The 16,880-nt window shown below is 31.4% G+C and overlaps 1 protein-coding gene across 3 annotated transcripts in view; it reads right to left on the bottom strand.

Annotated features, from left to right (window-relative positions):
* Nucleotides 1–10,698: 10,698 nt before the first annotated feature.
* LOC145295067 (protein SSUH2 homolog) overlaps nucleotides 10,699–16,880 on the bottom strand; it is a 130,651-nt gene continuing 124,469 nt past the window's right edge. For all 3 annotated transcript variants that reach the window (XM_080141435.1, XM_080141434.1, XM_080141436.1), the window contains 2 exons: nucleotides 15,644–15,748; nucleotides 10,699–11,324 (listed from right to left, as the gene is read on the bottom strand). In XM_080141435.1, coding sequence (XP_079997561.1) covers nucleotides 11,178–11,324; nucleotides 15,644–15,748 — 252 coding nt within the window. In that variant the 3' untranslated portion in view covers nucleotides 10,699–11,177. The remainder of the gene's footprint in view (nucleotides 11,325–15,643; nucleotides 15,749–16,880) is intronic.

The raw sequence follows: 16,880 nt of genomic DNA, 5'->3' as shown, positions 1-16,880 counted from the left end.
TTATATAACAATTATGTAGGCATGTGTGAGTGTGAGGGGTGAGATATTACGTTATTTGCTGAAATAAATATTTTTTGTTTAGTTGATTCTGTAATCGCTGTTGTATTTTAATTCTTTGTAGCATTTTAAAAGGAAAATTCCAGATTTTTAATTTTTCTTCTGTTTTCTTTTTGTAAAATTTTTTTTTTTAATTTCATCCATTGAAATATTGGAAGGTTTGTTGCTGCACCAGTTTCATTAACATTGGTGCAAATGGTATAAATCCATCTCTCCTAGGTGAAATATCAGGTTAAACCTGGATAGAGTAACTAGTTTAGGAGAAGAAAATCTCCAGAATAACACTGTCCATTCGCAGAGCTACCGTGTCAATATTATCCAAAGATGTCAGATTGTTGTTGGTCAAGCAGGGTAGCTTAAGTGAACACCGTTTTTTAGCAGTCACAATTGATGATGATGACGACAAGGATGATGACGATGATGTTGGTTTCTGAGCTGCTGATGACATTTATAGAATAGATAATTTGGTGATTCTTTCTTGTTTTTGTGCAAAAATGGAATAAATATTCCTGAATAATAGGAAAAAAAAAAAATATAGGAAAAAAAAATATTGAATATAGGAAAAAAAAAATCTCGCTTGAATATAGGGGAAAAAATCTCGATTAGAATTGGAAAATATATTCCTTCTTCATCTTCGAAGTTAGAGTAAAAGAAAATATTGAAAGAGGCAGACGACCAGGAAAAAGAAAAAAAAAGGGGAAAAAAAAGAAAGTAATATGAGAAGAAATAAAACGCAAATGAGGCGAACGTCTTATCAGGGAATTGGACGGAGAAGGATGTTTAACCTTAACACAGGTATGAACTGATATCATGAACAACAAACATCCCCTTCCCCCAACCCCGCAAAAAAAAAAAAAAATATATCACCCACACTTATGCACGTTTATTGAATACCATTCAAAAAGGGATGGTTGAAATGAGTATCTCTTATGAAGCTATTTGCTTCTGTAGCCATTTCAAATCTTACCAATTCTTGTGACCTTTCTGCTTTTTTTTTTTTTTTTAAGTTTTTGTTATTTTGAAATATACAACAGAAAAATTGTTGAAAGCAGCAGCATCAGTAAATGTTATTACATAATGACTATTGATTGGATAAAAGCTCAAATCAGGAGTTTCTTTTAACCAATTACAGAGCAAGAAATATCCACTTCAGAAAATTTGCATGTACTATAAAATTCAAAATACAGTTTTCCTTCTTTTTTTTCTTGCTTTTTTTCAGCGACAGCACACATGCATGATGCATCTTGCTTAAACTTTATGAAGGTCAAAGGCAGACACAATAAGAATACCACATGAACTACTAAACATAGCGACAGCATATACACACTGTTAATCAAACTCATATATGCATGCATGCACTCTCTGACTAACAAAGCAAGGCATGCACATCTACAATGTCTATCTCCTTTACACACATTGTAGCATACAAACTTACACGGCATCAGCCGAAATAAACATGTCTACTCAAATTGTTCTTACAGACAATTTCCTTCACTTGAAACTTTGTAAGAGTCTCTAAACTTTTGTGTTCATTGTCATTTCTTAATTTTAAAAGTGTAGTGGAAACTATGGCATGAGTGAGGATAGACGAGGCCCAGTTTGTCTGGTGTATCATAATCCTGTGCTAGCAAATAAACAAAAATGAAAAGATGTGAATGACATGTGACAACAACAAAAGGAGACAAAATCATGCGTAAAAATAAAAAAATGTTTTTGTTTGGGGGAAATAAATACATCTTTTCACCAGATATTCATTTCTCAGCAGTTGTTAAGATATTAAAATATTAGTATTTGGTATGCATTTTATGGAAATCGCTCCGGACAAGGCATGACGCTACTTGAGGTAAGGTACTAAAATGAAAAACATACTAGTTCAAATTAAAAACTAGCCCACGATAAGTGTTATATGGATAGACTTCAACTCAGAAACCAGAAATTCTAGCTATTTGCAGAGCTACCGTGTCAATATCATCCAAGAAATTTGTATTTCAGATTTTTGTTGGTCAAGCAGGGTAGACAAGGTCATCTAACATTCTCATAATAATGAGTCTAATTTCGACTCTTCCCAAAACCTTAGACAACTCCACAATCCTGGTTTTGAATCCTAAATGAAAAAGGGAGACAACCTACATATCTAAATGTGCAACATTTACACAAGGGAGTTGTTTCCCTTATAAGATGGTAGTAATAATAATACTAATAATCTTTTAACATATCTAAAGGCTTGCATAAGGCGTCAAATTTGCACATGAAATACATATACGTGCTAAACATTTTATGTAATTAAACGTTTCCAGAAAAACTTTATTTTGCCCTTTTTCTTTTACTTCCAGCTTCGTTTTAGGAATATTTTTTTTTTGGGGGGGGCATTATTAAGTTAACTTTTAATTTCTTTTTTCATATTATTTTCAAACTGTGACTGACGTTATGTTAACAAGTGCTTCTCAAGTATCATTTTAATACTGACGTCTACGTGATCATAAACAAAAATGTAATATGGGATTCAAGGGTGGAAGCAGAATTTTCTTGAGTTCCTCAATTTTCCATAACCAATGCCATGGGCAAGGGTCCTGTTAGTTAATTAAGAAGTTAATTGTTATCAAAACTAAATGCGAAGATAATTATGTGATTATGTGATTTTTTGCAAGATGTCTGAAAAAATTTTAAATTGCTACTCAATTTCCATGGACAATATGAAACAAAAATTCAAGTATAAATATGCCTGGACAATGCCACATGAGACAACTAGTATATATATATATATATATATATATATATATATATATATATATATATATATTGTCACAAAATAATACCCGGATGATGGCATAACCTGATGGGTGTTAGTCATTTAGTCTACCTAGGATTTGATTTCTTTCTTAATACAAATAAAAAATTATTATTATTTTTTTTTTTTCTTTTTGCATGGATAGAGGCATTAAATCTGTATGGTTCTAGGTGAGCTTTGTCTGAAGATAGCAAGTTCAATCTTGCCCAAAGCAGGTTAGAGGATTAGTTGGCCGAAGCATGGTGAAACAACAACAACTATGAAAGGCAGTAATTACTGTGGATATTCAGCATTCCTATCCTGTCACGATTATCCATCTGGAAAAAGGTCAGAAGATTAGTTGGCCGAAACGTGGTGAAACAACAACTATGAAGATGAGGATAACAGTCCACAAATAGATAAAAAACAAATAAATAAAAAACAAATAAAAAAAAACAAATAAATAAAAAACAAATAAATAAACAATAAATAAATAAAAAGTAAATAAATAAAATAATCAGATCTATTTTTCAAACCAGTTGGAAATTCAGAAAGGCAAACAAAAGCAATGTAAATAACAGTGGTCAGGCATAGAATAAGCTATTTTAAGATTTATTTTAAGAAGACAGAAAAACCAAACAGAAATGTAATATGTACAACTGAATTAATGTTTCTGGAAGATCTAGGAATAATATTTGAGAGAGATAAAATGACATGGACACCGTTTTCAAGAAATACAATCCATAAGCCCCCCCCCCCCCAAAAAAAAAAAAAAACGAACAGTTTAAGTGTATGTGTGATTGGCAGATATGGTTTTTGCTTTCATCTCTCGTTTCAGGATAGCATCTCATCTCTCCTCATCTAATTTCTACTAGTTACCAGCTCCTTCAGCTACTGTTCTCATGTCAGATTTGTTGTCACCTTTTTTTTTCTTGTGTTGTTTCCTTTCTTTTCTACTATCAAGTCTTTGTCAGTTAAATATCCTTTTTTTTTTTTTTTTTTTTTTTTTTTTACAAAATAATAAATTGTTTGTTTTTTTTACTTTGAATTAAACAATTTTTAATTTTTGGAATTTAAACAATTAATTTCTATTTTTAAAAAACTTTTTCACCTTAAACAAGTAGTATTATCACTTGGGCATGAGAGATTACAAATTGGAATCATATCTACAAGAGACTATGCGAGAAGTTGAGCCATGAGATGACTGTTCATTTAAATGTCTGCATGTCAGTACAGTCAGGAAAGCAAGAAACGGAGAGAATTCTAAAGAGAAGAATCTATTAAAGAAGAAAGCTTTCTGGTATCTTAACAATGAAGAGGTGGGTTAGTTGGGAGTAAATTTACGAGACACAAGTGCTATATTCCATTAAAGTACTGTATATATCGATGTGTATATGTCGGGCTTGTGTATAAGTCGATGTGCATTTTAAGACCAAAAATTGTCATTTTAGGTCTTACCTGTGTATAAGTCGATTGTAAATTATAGACAAGTTAAATGGTCCATCTTATGAATTTTTCTTGAACAAATAATTTTCTTTTTGGTGTTTTTTTAAAGACATAGATTGTTTCTTAGCATCTGCAAGCGATAATATGTGCATTTACACAAGTGTGGTCTATTTGATTTTCATATATAGAACCAACCCGCTGCACACTTACATGCAACAAACACAAATCAGACAAGCTGTAGATTCCAGGCACAATTACTGTTTTTAGACTTGATTTATGTTATGTACCATAATAACATAAACGCATACATTGCACAAGCTGTAACGTATGCGTTAAATGCCATTAAATGGTTTCGTTAAATAGTTGCCATTAAATTGTTAAAACTTGTTGAACTTAGGGGAGAACAACATATCATAAACACTACATTTCCTAACCTACTAAAAAAATCATCATATCACCAAATACATCATATCAAACTTAAGCCTATAGCCATGTCTAGAGAGTGAACATTGCGAGAGCTATTCCAATTATTATTAAGCCTCCCACTGAAAAACCACGCACGTGCTTATATGTTGGCAAACACACTGCAGTGGGGATCAGAAGGAGTGCAATTAATTACTAGAATTACCGAGTGCACAAACAAAATGGCAGTTTCTATGTTATGATCGAGCGCCGAGTTGCTCTTTAACAAAATTTCTAAAAACATTACTTATGTATAAGTCGACCTCCCCCCAAATAACCTTAAAATCGTCTACCAGAAATTCGACTTATACACAAGTATATACGGTACTTGTAAAACAGGCATAGGAATGCAACATTGTGGTGATGGGACAGAGGTTGGAGTTTGGCTGATAGTGCAGGACTTATTAGATTAGACTCTTTTTTGCCTTGATTCTCCTCTCTCAACCAGAAACTTTTTTCTCTCTATACATAGATATATAACCCTTTCACATATACTTTTTTCTTAACTACTGCTTTTCTGATGTATATGGTTATTTTAATGATTCAAATTTTCTGCCCCTTAGCATGTCTGACAAATGATGCATAACTAACAACTCTTCTTACCAATATTTTTGGCCATTTTATAATCGATTTGATTTTTCAGTAATTACAACCAACATTTGCAATAACGTTTTTTTTTTTTATATAATTTATTTTTTGCTTTCATGATTCTAGAAGGTTTACATCAAAGTATGCATTTGATTTGCAAAGATAATTTCAATTTCTATCTTTAGTCTTTGTTGTATATTATAACAGTTTTATTAATATTTGTCTATTATTTTTTTTTTCTGGTTAATGCAAAGAATTTATCCATAGACCGTGAAAATGTACGATTTTATGTAAAATATGTGCAAAAAATGATGCAGAAAAGAAGTATAAGGAATTAGGAAATGCTGCAAGAGAAGATTCTTTGTATATGAAAGTGACAAACAAGAAGAGTCTAATCACTGTAACGCAATTTAGTTGTTCTGTGAAAGAATGTGATTAAACACTAATAAATGTTCATTAAAGGATAATCTTGAGCGACTGAAGTGAACGTGAAAGACACAATCATGTGACGTCACATGTGCAGACTATTAAAATGTGTGTGCATCTTCATATTAAGATATTCTACCTTCATATGGTACTTATGCAGAGAATGACCTGCTTCTTCATGGATATTGTGCTGGCATATTCTGGCCGTTTATGAAAACCACCGGAATATGCTAAGTGCTGATCCAATTTTAAAACGTTAGAAAAAAAAAAGAAAACATCATGATAGAAAATATTTAGCGTATAGTAACTTCAATGAAGAAAATGAAAATAAAAGTTGTTTTAGAAAAATCAATTATCTGTCTCCACAATGTGATCCACTAGGGATTCTTAAGGTAGTACTCTTGGCAAATGTCTTGTAAGAAAATTTTCCAATCGGTCACAGTGTGTTCCAACATAATGACACACTGTCACTGTAAATTTCAAACAGTTGCAATGTTGTTGAACCACACATATATAATCTTTATTATTTTTACAATTTCAAGATGCGACTTAGAAAAATGAAGTTCCATGACACAAGGAGGTTCATTGCCTACATTGGCCATTTGTGCACTTTCAAGTGAATCTGCCACTCAGGATGAATTTTTTTAATGCATTTTCTTGCACATGTGCGTCATTTCATGCTGCTTCCGATTAATTTCCATTTTTGGCAAAATGAAAGAACTTTTTCTGGTGAAATCTGTAAACCTGTTAAATTTGTTGTGATGCCTTTACTAAAATGAACACATTTGCTTTGCTGTTTGGTGAAACGAATTTCATTGGCTGAGCTTTTCACTATAACCCAACGGTTTATGTTAGCTACCAGAATATGCTGACACAACATCCATGAAGAAGCAAGTCATTCTCTGCAGAAGTGGGTCATTTTCTACAAAATGAAAAACAAAAACATGGATATACAAACACAACACAAATAACAATGTTAACATGCATGGTTGCATGTTTACGAGGCGAAGAAAACATTTGGATTGTCTTGATTGCAAGTCGTTCATTCGAAGAAAATGAGTACGATTGTAACTTTCCAAAAAATGAAATTTTTTTTAAAATTGGATTTTTGTAATTTTATTTGGAATGAGAATTTTTCTGTTGACTGAGATGACACAATTGACACTGACTGGTGTAGAAATCAAACTTGGATCAGCACAATGAGCTGACAATCACGGTCTGTGCAATAAACATATGCCGTGCATGTTTACAATATTGTAAGATTTAATATTTCATATTTAATGAGATATAATACTTAATTAATCAGAAATAAGTCTACAATTTAAAAGCATACACATGAGAAAGGTATAGGAAATAGAAAAGGTGTGTGCACGTGTGTGTGTGTGTGGGGGGAGCAAGACAGACCAAAAAGAAAAGGAAGAGGTTTCAACAATTTTTGAATTTTTGTCAGTTTAATCGTTAAGAAGAAAGAAAGACAGAAAAGTTATGCTGCATGACATTGCCATCTAATGTATTCATGAAGTTAGGAGAGAAAGTTGGCTTCATCTAAAATAAGTTATGTTCATTCAATCTGCATGCTTAGCAATGAAAATGTCATTTTAAAACAAAATGTGACAAACCAACCAACAGCAAAGTCTATCAAAGAGACGCGAGAATTTGCGTAAAAATAAATTAATTAAAAAGTCAGTCAAGAATTTATAATGAAATAACAATTTATTTAAAATAAAGCATGATAATATACAACAAATTAATGTTCACTTTAGGATGGGGATTGCAAATAAGCAATGTTATATAGAAGAAGGTTGGAACTAATGTTAGCATGATTAATTGGAATTGAGAATGAGAAAAATCTTGGTAACTCTTTATGGTATCGGAATTACAAAAGATTGAGTCTAATTTACGACTCCAAAAGGTATTCGTTTGTTGTTATTGTTTAAAACTTATTTTTCCATAGTTGGATCCTTCTTAAATATTTATTGGTTTTAAACTACCAGTAAAATATCTATAGATCACCGCCCGATCCAATAAGTGCACTTTTTATGTTTATGAAAATATATGCACATATTAATTGGTCTTTACAGTAATCTGAAAATTAAAAAAAACAAAAAATAAACTCTACAACTAAATAGTTAGATATTTGAAAAGAATCAAAATCAGTAATTGTATCAGAATTGAGAAATTTAGAATCAGTAATTGTATTAATTGAATCAAAATCAGTAATTGTATCAATTGAATCAAAATCAGTAATTGTATTAATTGAATCAAAATCAGTAATTGTATTAGGATCAGAAAAAATACTGGAATTGTAGCATCCCTAGTTGGAACCAAATATACATTTAGCACTTCTATTATGCTAGCAGTTTAAAGAAATGGGTTTAGTCTGATATCACCTAGGCACAATCAAAAACACATTTTGAAATTGATTTAATCTCATTCTGACCAATTCAATATCAAATAATATTTTCGTTTACATTTTAGAAGATACTGTGTTCTGCAAAATTTTCAGATTAAGAGTCAGATATTTCTTTACAACTGAAAAAAAAAGTCTTATTTGATTTTAAATAAGTAACATAATGTGATGTTGGTGTCATTCTTTTCATAAATTGCAAAGGCTGACTAAAAAGTATTTGACAAGATATTTGATAAACTTTGTGAAAAAAAAGAAAATATTGTATTGTTTCAGTTATAAGATAAGACATAAGACAGCCTTAGAAATTTGATTGACTGAAAGAGTTTATCTAAAAACAGTTAAATCAACCATCATTTTGGATTGATGAAATCAATTTATTACTATCATTAAGTTAACAATGACTGCAATTAAATTAATAATTATTTATCAACATTTTTATTCTTATGTTTTTATTTCCATAATTTTCAAGTTATAAGTATAATAAAAAAGCAAAATGTTGTAATATCTTTTTATGAATGTTAAGTGCAAAAGTAGATCCTCTGATAAATGGTGTATCCCTTTCAATCAAAATAAAATGGTGTATCCCTTTGAATCAAAATAAAATGGTGTATCCCTTTGAATCAAAATAAAATGGTGTATCCCTTTCAATCAAAATAAAATGGTGTATCCCTTTCAATCAAAATAAAATGGTGTATCCCTTTCAATCAAAATAAAATGGTGTATCCCTTTCAATCAAAATAAAATGGTGTATCCCTTTCAATCAAAATAAAATGGTGTATCCCTTTCAATCAAAATAAAATGGTGTATCCCTTTCAATCAAAATAAAATGGTGTATCCCTTTCAATCAAAATAAAATGGTGTATCCCTTTCAATCAAAATAAAATGGTGTATCCCTTTCAATCAAAATAAAATGGTGTATCCCTTTCAATCAAAATAAAATGGTGTATCCCTTTCAATCAAAATAAAATGGTGTATCCCTTTCAATCAAAATAAAATGGTGTATCCCTTTCAATCAAAATAAAATGGTGTACCCCTTTCAATCAAAATAAAATGGTGTACCCCTTTCAATCAAAATAAAATGGTGTACCCCTTTCAATCAAAATAAAATGGTGTATCCCTTTCAATCAAAATAAAATGGTGTATCCCTTTCAATCAAAATAAAATGGTGTATCCCTTTCAATCAAAATAAAATGGTGTATCCCTTTCAATCAAAATAAAATGGTGTATCCCTTTCAATCAAAATAAAATGGTGTATCCCTTTCAATCAAAATAAAATGGTGTACCCCTTTCAATCAAAATAAAATGGTGTATCCCTTTCAATCAAAATAAAATGGTGTATCCCTTTCAATCAAAATAAAATGGTGTATCCCTTTCAATCAAAATAAAATGGTGTATCCCTTTCAATCAAAATAAAATGGTGTATCCCTTTCAATCAAAATAAAATGGTGTATCCCTTTCAATCAAAATAAAATGGTGTATCCCTTTCAATCAAAATAAAATGGTGTATCCCTTTCAATCAAAATAAAATGGTGTATCCCTTTCAATCAAAATAAAATGGTGTATACCTTTCAACCAAAATAAAATGGTGTATCCCTTTCAATCAAAATAAAATGGTGTATCCCTTTCAATCAAAATAAAATGGTGTATCCCTTTCAATCAAAATAAAATATACTCATCCAAGTACTTTGTATAATGTAGTTTAAGAATGCTTTTGAGTCTATCTTCCAAATCCTAGAAGTTTATGAATGAACAAAGAGATAGGAATTACAAGTTTAGGGTTAATGTAACAATAAAAGGAACACTTACCACCTAAGAAAATAATGTGATGCTTTGCATGTTTGTGACTGTTTAACCGATTGAGTGACAGGGGGTTCTCTTCGCAAATATAGACTTTTGTAATTGCAACTAATTAGCATATATGAGGATCAGCTGAACTAAATGGAAGGACTAAAATGGAAAATGGTAGTTGAATTTTGGAGAGCTGAGATTTGAGTTGAGATTTGTTGATGTTTGTTGTGGTGTTGAAGAGTTTTTGTTGTTTTAATTTCAATACAGAATTACAAAAATTAAGTAAAACAAAAATAGAATTAGAATGTTTAATTATCAATTATTTTCTAAAAAATAATTAAGTTAAAAACACTAAATGGTTCTATTTGTTTTATTCAAACTCTTATTCTGTTTGAACTGATAAATCTATGAAAATCATCAAAAATGCCAACAACACTTCTTTCAACACCTTCACTTCCTTCCACATTCATTATATAATGAACATGAATTTTGCTGACACTTTTTAATAAAGGAAGATAACAGGTTGACATACATGAATTTATTTTATACATATTAGTTGAGCCTCATTTAGCAGAATAAAGATAATGTGTTGAATTTCCGAGTTCTTGAATAACTCACATGCAAAAATATAAGCTGACTTATCAACCAGTCTACACAAAATAATTGCTTGCAACCTTAAAAATACCCTCACAATTTTATGACTGAAACAATACTGTATTTCACAAAATTTGTAAAAAAAATATGTTTGATACAATTTGTTGGAAAAAAATATTTGATAAAATTTATGGGAAAAAATAGTTAACAAAATTTATATAAAAACATATTTCATAAAATTTATGGAAGCAAAAAATATTTGACAAAATTTATGTAGAAAAAATATTTGACAAAATTTATGTAGAAAAAATATTTGACAAAATTTATCTAGAAAAAATATTTGACAAAATTTATCTAGAAAAAATATTTGACAAAATTTATCTAGAAAAAATATTTGACAAAATTTATCTAGAAAAAATATTTGACAAAATTTATCTAGAAAAAATATTTGACAAAATTTATCTAGAAAAAATATTTGACAAAATTTATCTGGAAAAAATATGACAAAATTTATCTGGAAAAAATATTTGACAAAATTTATCTGGAAAAAATATTTGACAAAATTTATCTGGAAAAAATATTTGTCAAAATTTCGTGTAGACAAAAATATTTGACAAATTTTATAGAAACAAAATATGTCTACAGAATTGTACAACCACAACAACAGGTTGATGGATATTTTGGTGCATAGACCTTTTTGTCAAGACCATATATAAAGAAATCAGATACAACGTTCTTCCAGGTATATTTCACTTCCAAAATTGGTATCATTCGAATGGTCTGCCTCTGTGAAGAGAAAAAGAAGAATCAATATTCACATATTTACCACGAGTGATATAAAAATGTAGTTACTAAGACATCAGTCTTATTAAGCGACAGGACATCTGGGTGCAGTAACATGCAGCAGTCTTGTGATGTCCTAGGGTCAACTCCTTGATTTTATTCAAATATTACTAGTACTGAGAAATATAATGAGAAAGGGAAGTTGTTTGAATATGATTGGATGCACCCATGCATTCTTCCTCCATCGTTCTTGCACCTCACTGCCTAAGCGCAACTTTGTCTGACCATTCGTAAATTTCCTACAAATTCCAACTTTCTTGTGCTGCATTCCAGCCAACAACACTTAAAAGAGGATTGATTTTAAAAGTATAAGATTATTCAGTAAAATAAAATTAATTCTTGTCTTCATTGGTATATTACGACGGTTTCTAATTGGATTTACCTAGCATTGTTGGAATATTATATATGTTAAATACAAATCTATTTTTAGATTTGATTTTAAAAGAATTTTAATTTGTTGCTTTCATAGCATATCAACCATTTTTTGTACTTTTATGTTTTTTTTTCAATGTTATTTGTGATTTATTCTTATCAAACTATCACACATTGAAAACAATAAAAGACAGTTGCCATTTTACAGAAAATAGGAAGTAGAATTTCAGTTTAATTTTGGCAACCTCATTACTCTCGCTTCCCTTCTTATTTTTTATCCTTTTGTTCTTACATTCCACAATTGATGTTTCTGATATAGGGGAAAGAATTGTTGTTTTCTAAGTTGGCTGCTATTTTGAGTGGAGATTTTCATTCCTCTTATAGTATTTATCATTTAGATATCAATTTATCCATCCTATTGACCCTTATCCTCGAGTGATTTTTAGTTTTGATAAGCAGCGACTCATTAGTGAAAAAAAATCCATTTTGGCAACAGTTTTTATGCTTCAAATTCTTAATATCTGATGATGATGGAAATTTTTGCTTCCTTTCTAGGGCACAAGATTTCCAGCTACGGTATAACTGGAAATGTTTTCTCAATTATTAAATCATTTCTCTCTGATAGGCTCATAAGAGTAGTGGTTGATGGGCAGAAATCAGAGGCCCACAGTATTAATGCTGGAGTTTCTCATGGGTCCATCCTGGGCCCAACTCTCTTCCTGATCTATATCAATGATCTCCCAAAACACATACTTAAATCATTCGTTGATATCTATACTGATGACATGACCATCTATGGTAACACATCAAAGACCGTAAATGACAAAGTTCTCTCTGATTCTTTCTCCTTTGATCTTGAGCATGTGGTACAGTGGGGGAAGAGGTGGCTGGTTACTTTAAATGCATCTAAAACCAAGCTCCTATCTTTACATCATCAACGCTCTGATCTCCATCTGGCATCAATTGAAATGGATGGCTCTCGTCTAGGGATGGCTCCATGTTTTGATAAGCTTCTGGAATTGACCTTTACTCCTGACCTAAAATAGAACACGTACATCAAGTCTGTTGCCAAGGTTGCTGGAAAAATGGTAGGATCCTTCTACCGCTCCAGAACATATCTCACTGCTGATTCAATTCTATCTATATAAAAGCCAAGTACGTCCAAGGATGGAGTATTGCTGCAACATCTGGACAGGAGCTGCTAAAAACAGCCTATCCTGCCTTGACAGAGTACAAAATAGATTTTGTGGCTTTGGGGATGCCCTTTTCTCTACCCTGCAACCTCTCTCCTACAGAAGAGATGTTGCGAGCCTGTCTTTGTTTTATCGTTATTTCCATGGCAAGTGCTCGTCTGAGTTCCAATCTCTGGTCCCCCCCCCTCGCCAATCTTTCACAATAAACACCCGTCTAGCTGAAACAACTGTCAATAATTTTCCCCACTCTTTATCTATTCCTAAATCAAAACGTAGATTCCATGAACAAAGCTTCTTTCTTAGAAGTGCATGCCTGTGGGACTTTCTTCTGTTTGCTTGTTTCCCACCTGGATGTCTTCAAGTCCAACATAAACAAATTCCTGATGAACTGCCCCCTTAAGTAAGACACTTTATCAAATCTCCATTACTAATGATTACTGCGATACTATCCTATTGATTACTGTACACGCAATAACCTTTATCTCCGAGTGGCTTCCGGGCCTTGATAAGTGGTGACCTCCATGTAAAAAAAAGAAAAAAGAAAAGAAGACTAATTAGTTTTAGGCATATATTTTTATAGGCATATATTTTGTACATAAATTGTCTGTAAACAATAAATTCTATTTACCTTATAGATGTGACACTGACAAGTACTTTCACTAGTTTGGGTCAAAATAGAGTTGAAAATAAGAACAACTAAGAGGTGACGCCACACAGATCCTTACTTAGAACCTATTGTTTTAGTTATACTGATATTTATCCTAAACAAGACAGAAATTGCCTCTAAGACATAAAAGACTACTGTGAATTAGGAGCCATATTGATAAGGTATCCTAATTGAGAGATTGTACAGCGAAATGTTTGTTCACATTACATTTAAATTTCTGCATGTTGGTACAGTCAGATATACAGGGAGCAGGAAGGGACTTTCAAAGACAACCAGTTTTTGGAAAGAAGCTATTAGAGTAGAAATCTTTCGGCATTTATGAACCTCTACAGTGAAAGAATTGGATTTTTTTTTTGATCTTCAGGTTGGTTGAGGATATTTATGTTGAGGATATTTATGTTTAGGAGACATCAATGCAGCAAGTTTGGCAGAGCACATTCCATTGAAACAAACACACAATACAACACTATAGTGATGGGAAAGAGGATGGAGCTTGGTAGACAGTGTGGGACCTATTAGATTAGGGATGCTTTTCTGAATTCTGTCTAAGAAGGAGAAACTTAGTGATTAGTACATCAATCCAAATGTTGCAACAATACTCCATGAACAAATAGTGGCTTTGTAGAGATACTGGAAGACTTGGCTGTATCTTCTATGTATTTTTTCAAATTCATGTTATTTGCGAATGTTAGGTTGAGGAGTCTGAATGTTGTACTCATATGGTATGATGCTATTAGCCATGGCAATTGGTGGTTGGAAAGGTTTTTTTTACAATTGTTAAAAGAAAGGACCATTGTCTTAATAACATTAACTATGACCATTTATTTTTTTATTGCATTTTAGTACAAACTGGATGTAATTTTCTAATGATTCAACCATTGTTTTGAATATGTGTGTGTTTATTTTGCTCACATTTCAGAAACAGAACTTGCTATCATCAGCAAATACACCTCAGACAAAACTGTATTAGGGGATTAAGGTGATGGACTATCACCAAATTGATTAGTGATTCAAATATTTTAGTGAAGAGTGGCAGGAGACTGATTGGGGCGATTATTTTGGCAGGTCAGCGATTTCACCAGAATCTCTGAATACTGATATCACAAAAGTGATTTTACAGCTATCAGGTGAAGAACATTTGGCAAGAAATTTGTTATAAAGTTTGGAGAGAACAGGGGTCAGCTCAGCAGAACATTTTTATTACTATCGCAAGCATAAAATCTGATCTATATGCTATTGACATACTATTCTCCTTTGCTTGATTGATGCAGTTCATGATTGTTTATATACATCTCGAGGATAGTAGATTAATTTTTGTATACTTGTCTATCACTTTGCTCATCACTTGTTGGAGATGTCCAATGAGATTTCCACAAAGAGCGAACACCTTTCTCCTGGTAATAGTGTTCAGGATACCCAAGAGCTTGTTCCCATTTTTCCAAAGTAGGAAACTATCTATTCCCAAGACAGTCAAGTCCAATAGCCAAGTTTCATTCTTTGGTTTCTTTGATAATCCAATATACGAGAAGTGTTCAGCAATACTTGTTGCAGATGCAATGCTTTCATCGAATACAGATTGCTGATACATGCACAGGTTGCCTTCTTGATTTAATCATCCTTTGATAATGCTGCGTTGACAATGAACCTCATTATTTGCAGAGACCCTTATTATTATTATTATTATTATTATTGTTCAGGACCTTATTAAGCAGTAGCTGCTGCCTAGGTCAACAATGGTTTAATACGGCCAGGGTGATTCTTAAAGTGCTCTTGACAGACCAAAAAATGTTGTTTCAAATTTAAGCTTGGTAGGTTGATGACCATGTGAATGCATTAAAAGATGTGTTTTTGTGTTGCATGTTTAGCAATGAAAAACCTATTTCATAACATAACAGACTGGCCAACAGACAACACTTTTAATAAAGATGCATGGACATACACGAAAAAGCATTACAAAACATTTCACAGGCTTAGGGTTGCTCTAATTCTTAAGCAAATAAAAAAAAGAAGGAAATATTAAAAACCTATACCTGCTGTAAAATTCTTTCAGATGGAAAAGCCGATGTATGTCGATTGATCAAATTTTCAGAAGCCTGGTTGATTTCGGGGATGAAAAAATGGTTTATAGGCCATACCTAAAAGAAGAGGATGGTAAATTATTATTTTAAACACACAGGTTGTTTACAATAGAAAAACAAATACAAGACAGCTTTTTTTTAAAAAAATAAGAAGTCTTCATTTATTCATTAAAAAAAAAAAAAAAAAAAAGCGTTATCAATGTAGGCATGATTGATGTCCAAGCAAGAAGGAAATAAAGCAACAATCAAAACATAAAAAATACAATAACAATACCGGTAGTTCGTTTCACAATAAAACTTTGTTGTTCTTCATCCTCCAAAAATTCCCTCGTTTGTTTTCTTTTATAGTTACTTTAATGCCAGTCTACTGATCTATTATTCTACTAGGAGGTGACAGTAGCTAAGTGGTTAAGGATGCAGACTCAGAACCTGGGTGTAACAAGTTGAAATCTAGTTCGTTGCGGAGAAATGTTCTCACTATTGGCAACCTTTACATAGTCCGTCCTGAAAGTACCTAATGTCTTTCTAGAAAGAATTCTATCTACAAAGATATTGAGGAAACCAATGCCAACAATAGAATTATCGGATTCATATGAAATGAATGAACATTCTTTAAACCTTATTTTGCTTGAGGACTCCCCGAGAGTTATTTTATCTCTGGACCCCATACATGCATGTACAATTTTTTGGACAAAGTATGGAATATGGACCGCATCTGACTTCAATACGAAAAAAAAAATGGATACATATCAGTCAACATGGGTTTGCTTCACCTTTGCACACACATCACCTCTGTAAACAGCAAGAGTGAATTTTTTTATATATTTACACAAATTTAAAGTTTGGATTTATATTTTAATGTAAACAAAATCCTATTCCTCATAAAATGTTTTAGAAACGCCTCATTTTAGGGAGCTTATAACTTATTATTTTTATTATTGTTTTTACCTTTTTCAAAGAAAATTAAAACGTTTTGTAAATATATAAACACTCTGTGTCGCAAAAATCCGCTCAAAAATTTCCAAGTTTTGTATCTATATAAACACACTGTACATAAAAATCAATCTTGGTCGCGAATAAATAATGACTTGTTTTAATATTATTTTAATAAAAATATCAATCCAAAATTTAATGAAGTTGTATAAATATGTTTTGTAAATAATGTAACTTTTTTTTTTTTTTTTTAATT

Source organism: Euprymna scolopes, chromosome 2 (assembly GCF_053919585.1).
Source record: "Euprymna scolopes isolate OS-2025 chromosome 2, ASM5391958v1, whole genome shotgun sequence".
In the NCBI taxonomy this organism is placed as follows: Eukaryota; Metazoa; Mollusca; class Cephalopoda; order Sepiida; family Sepiolidae; genus Euprymna; species Euprymna scolopes.
Note: the sequence above shows the minus strand (reverse complement) of the source record. Positions and strands in the feature narration are given on the sequence as shown.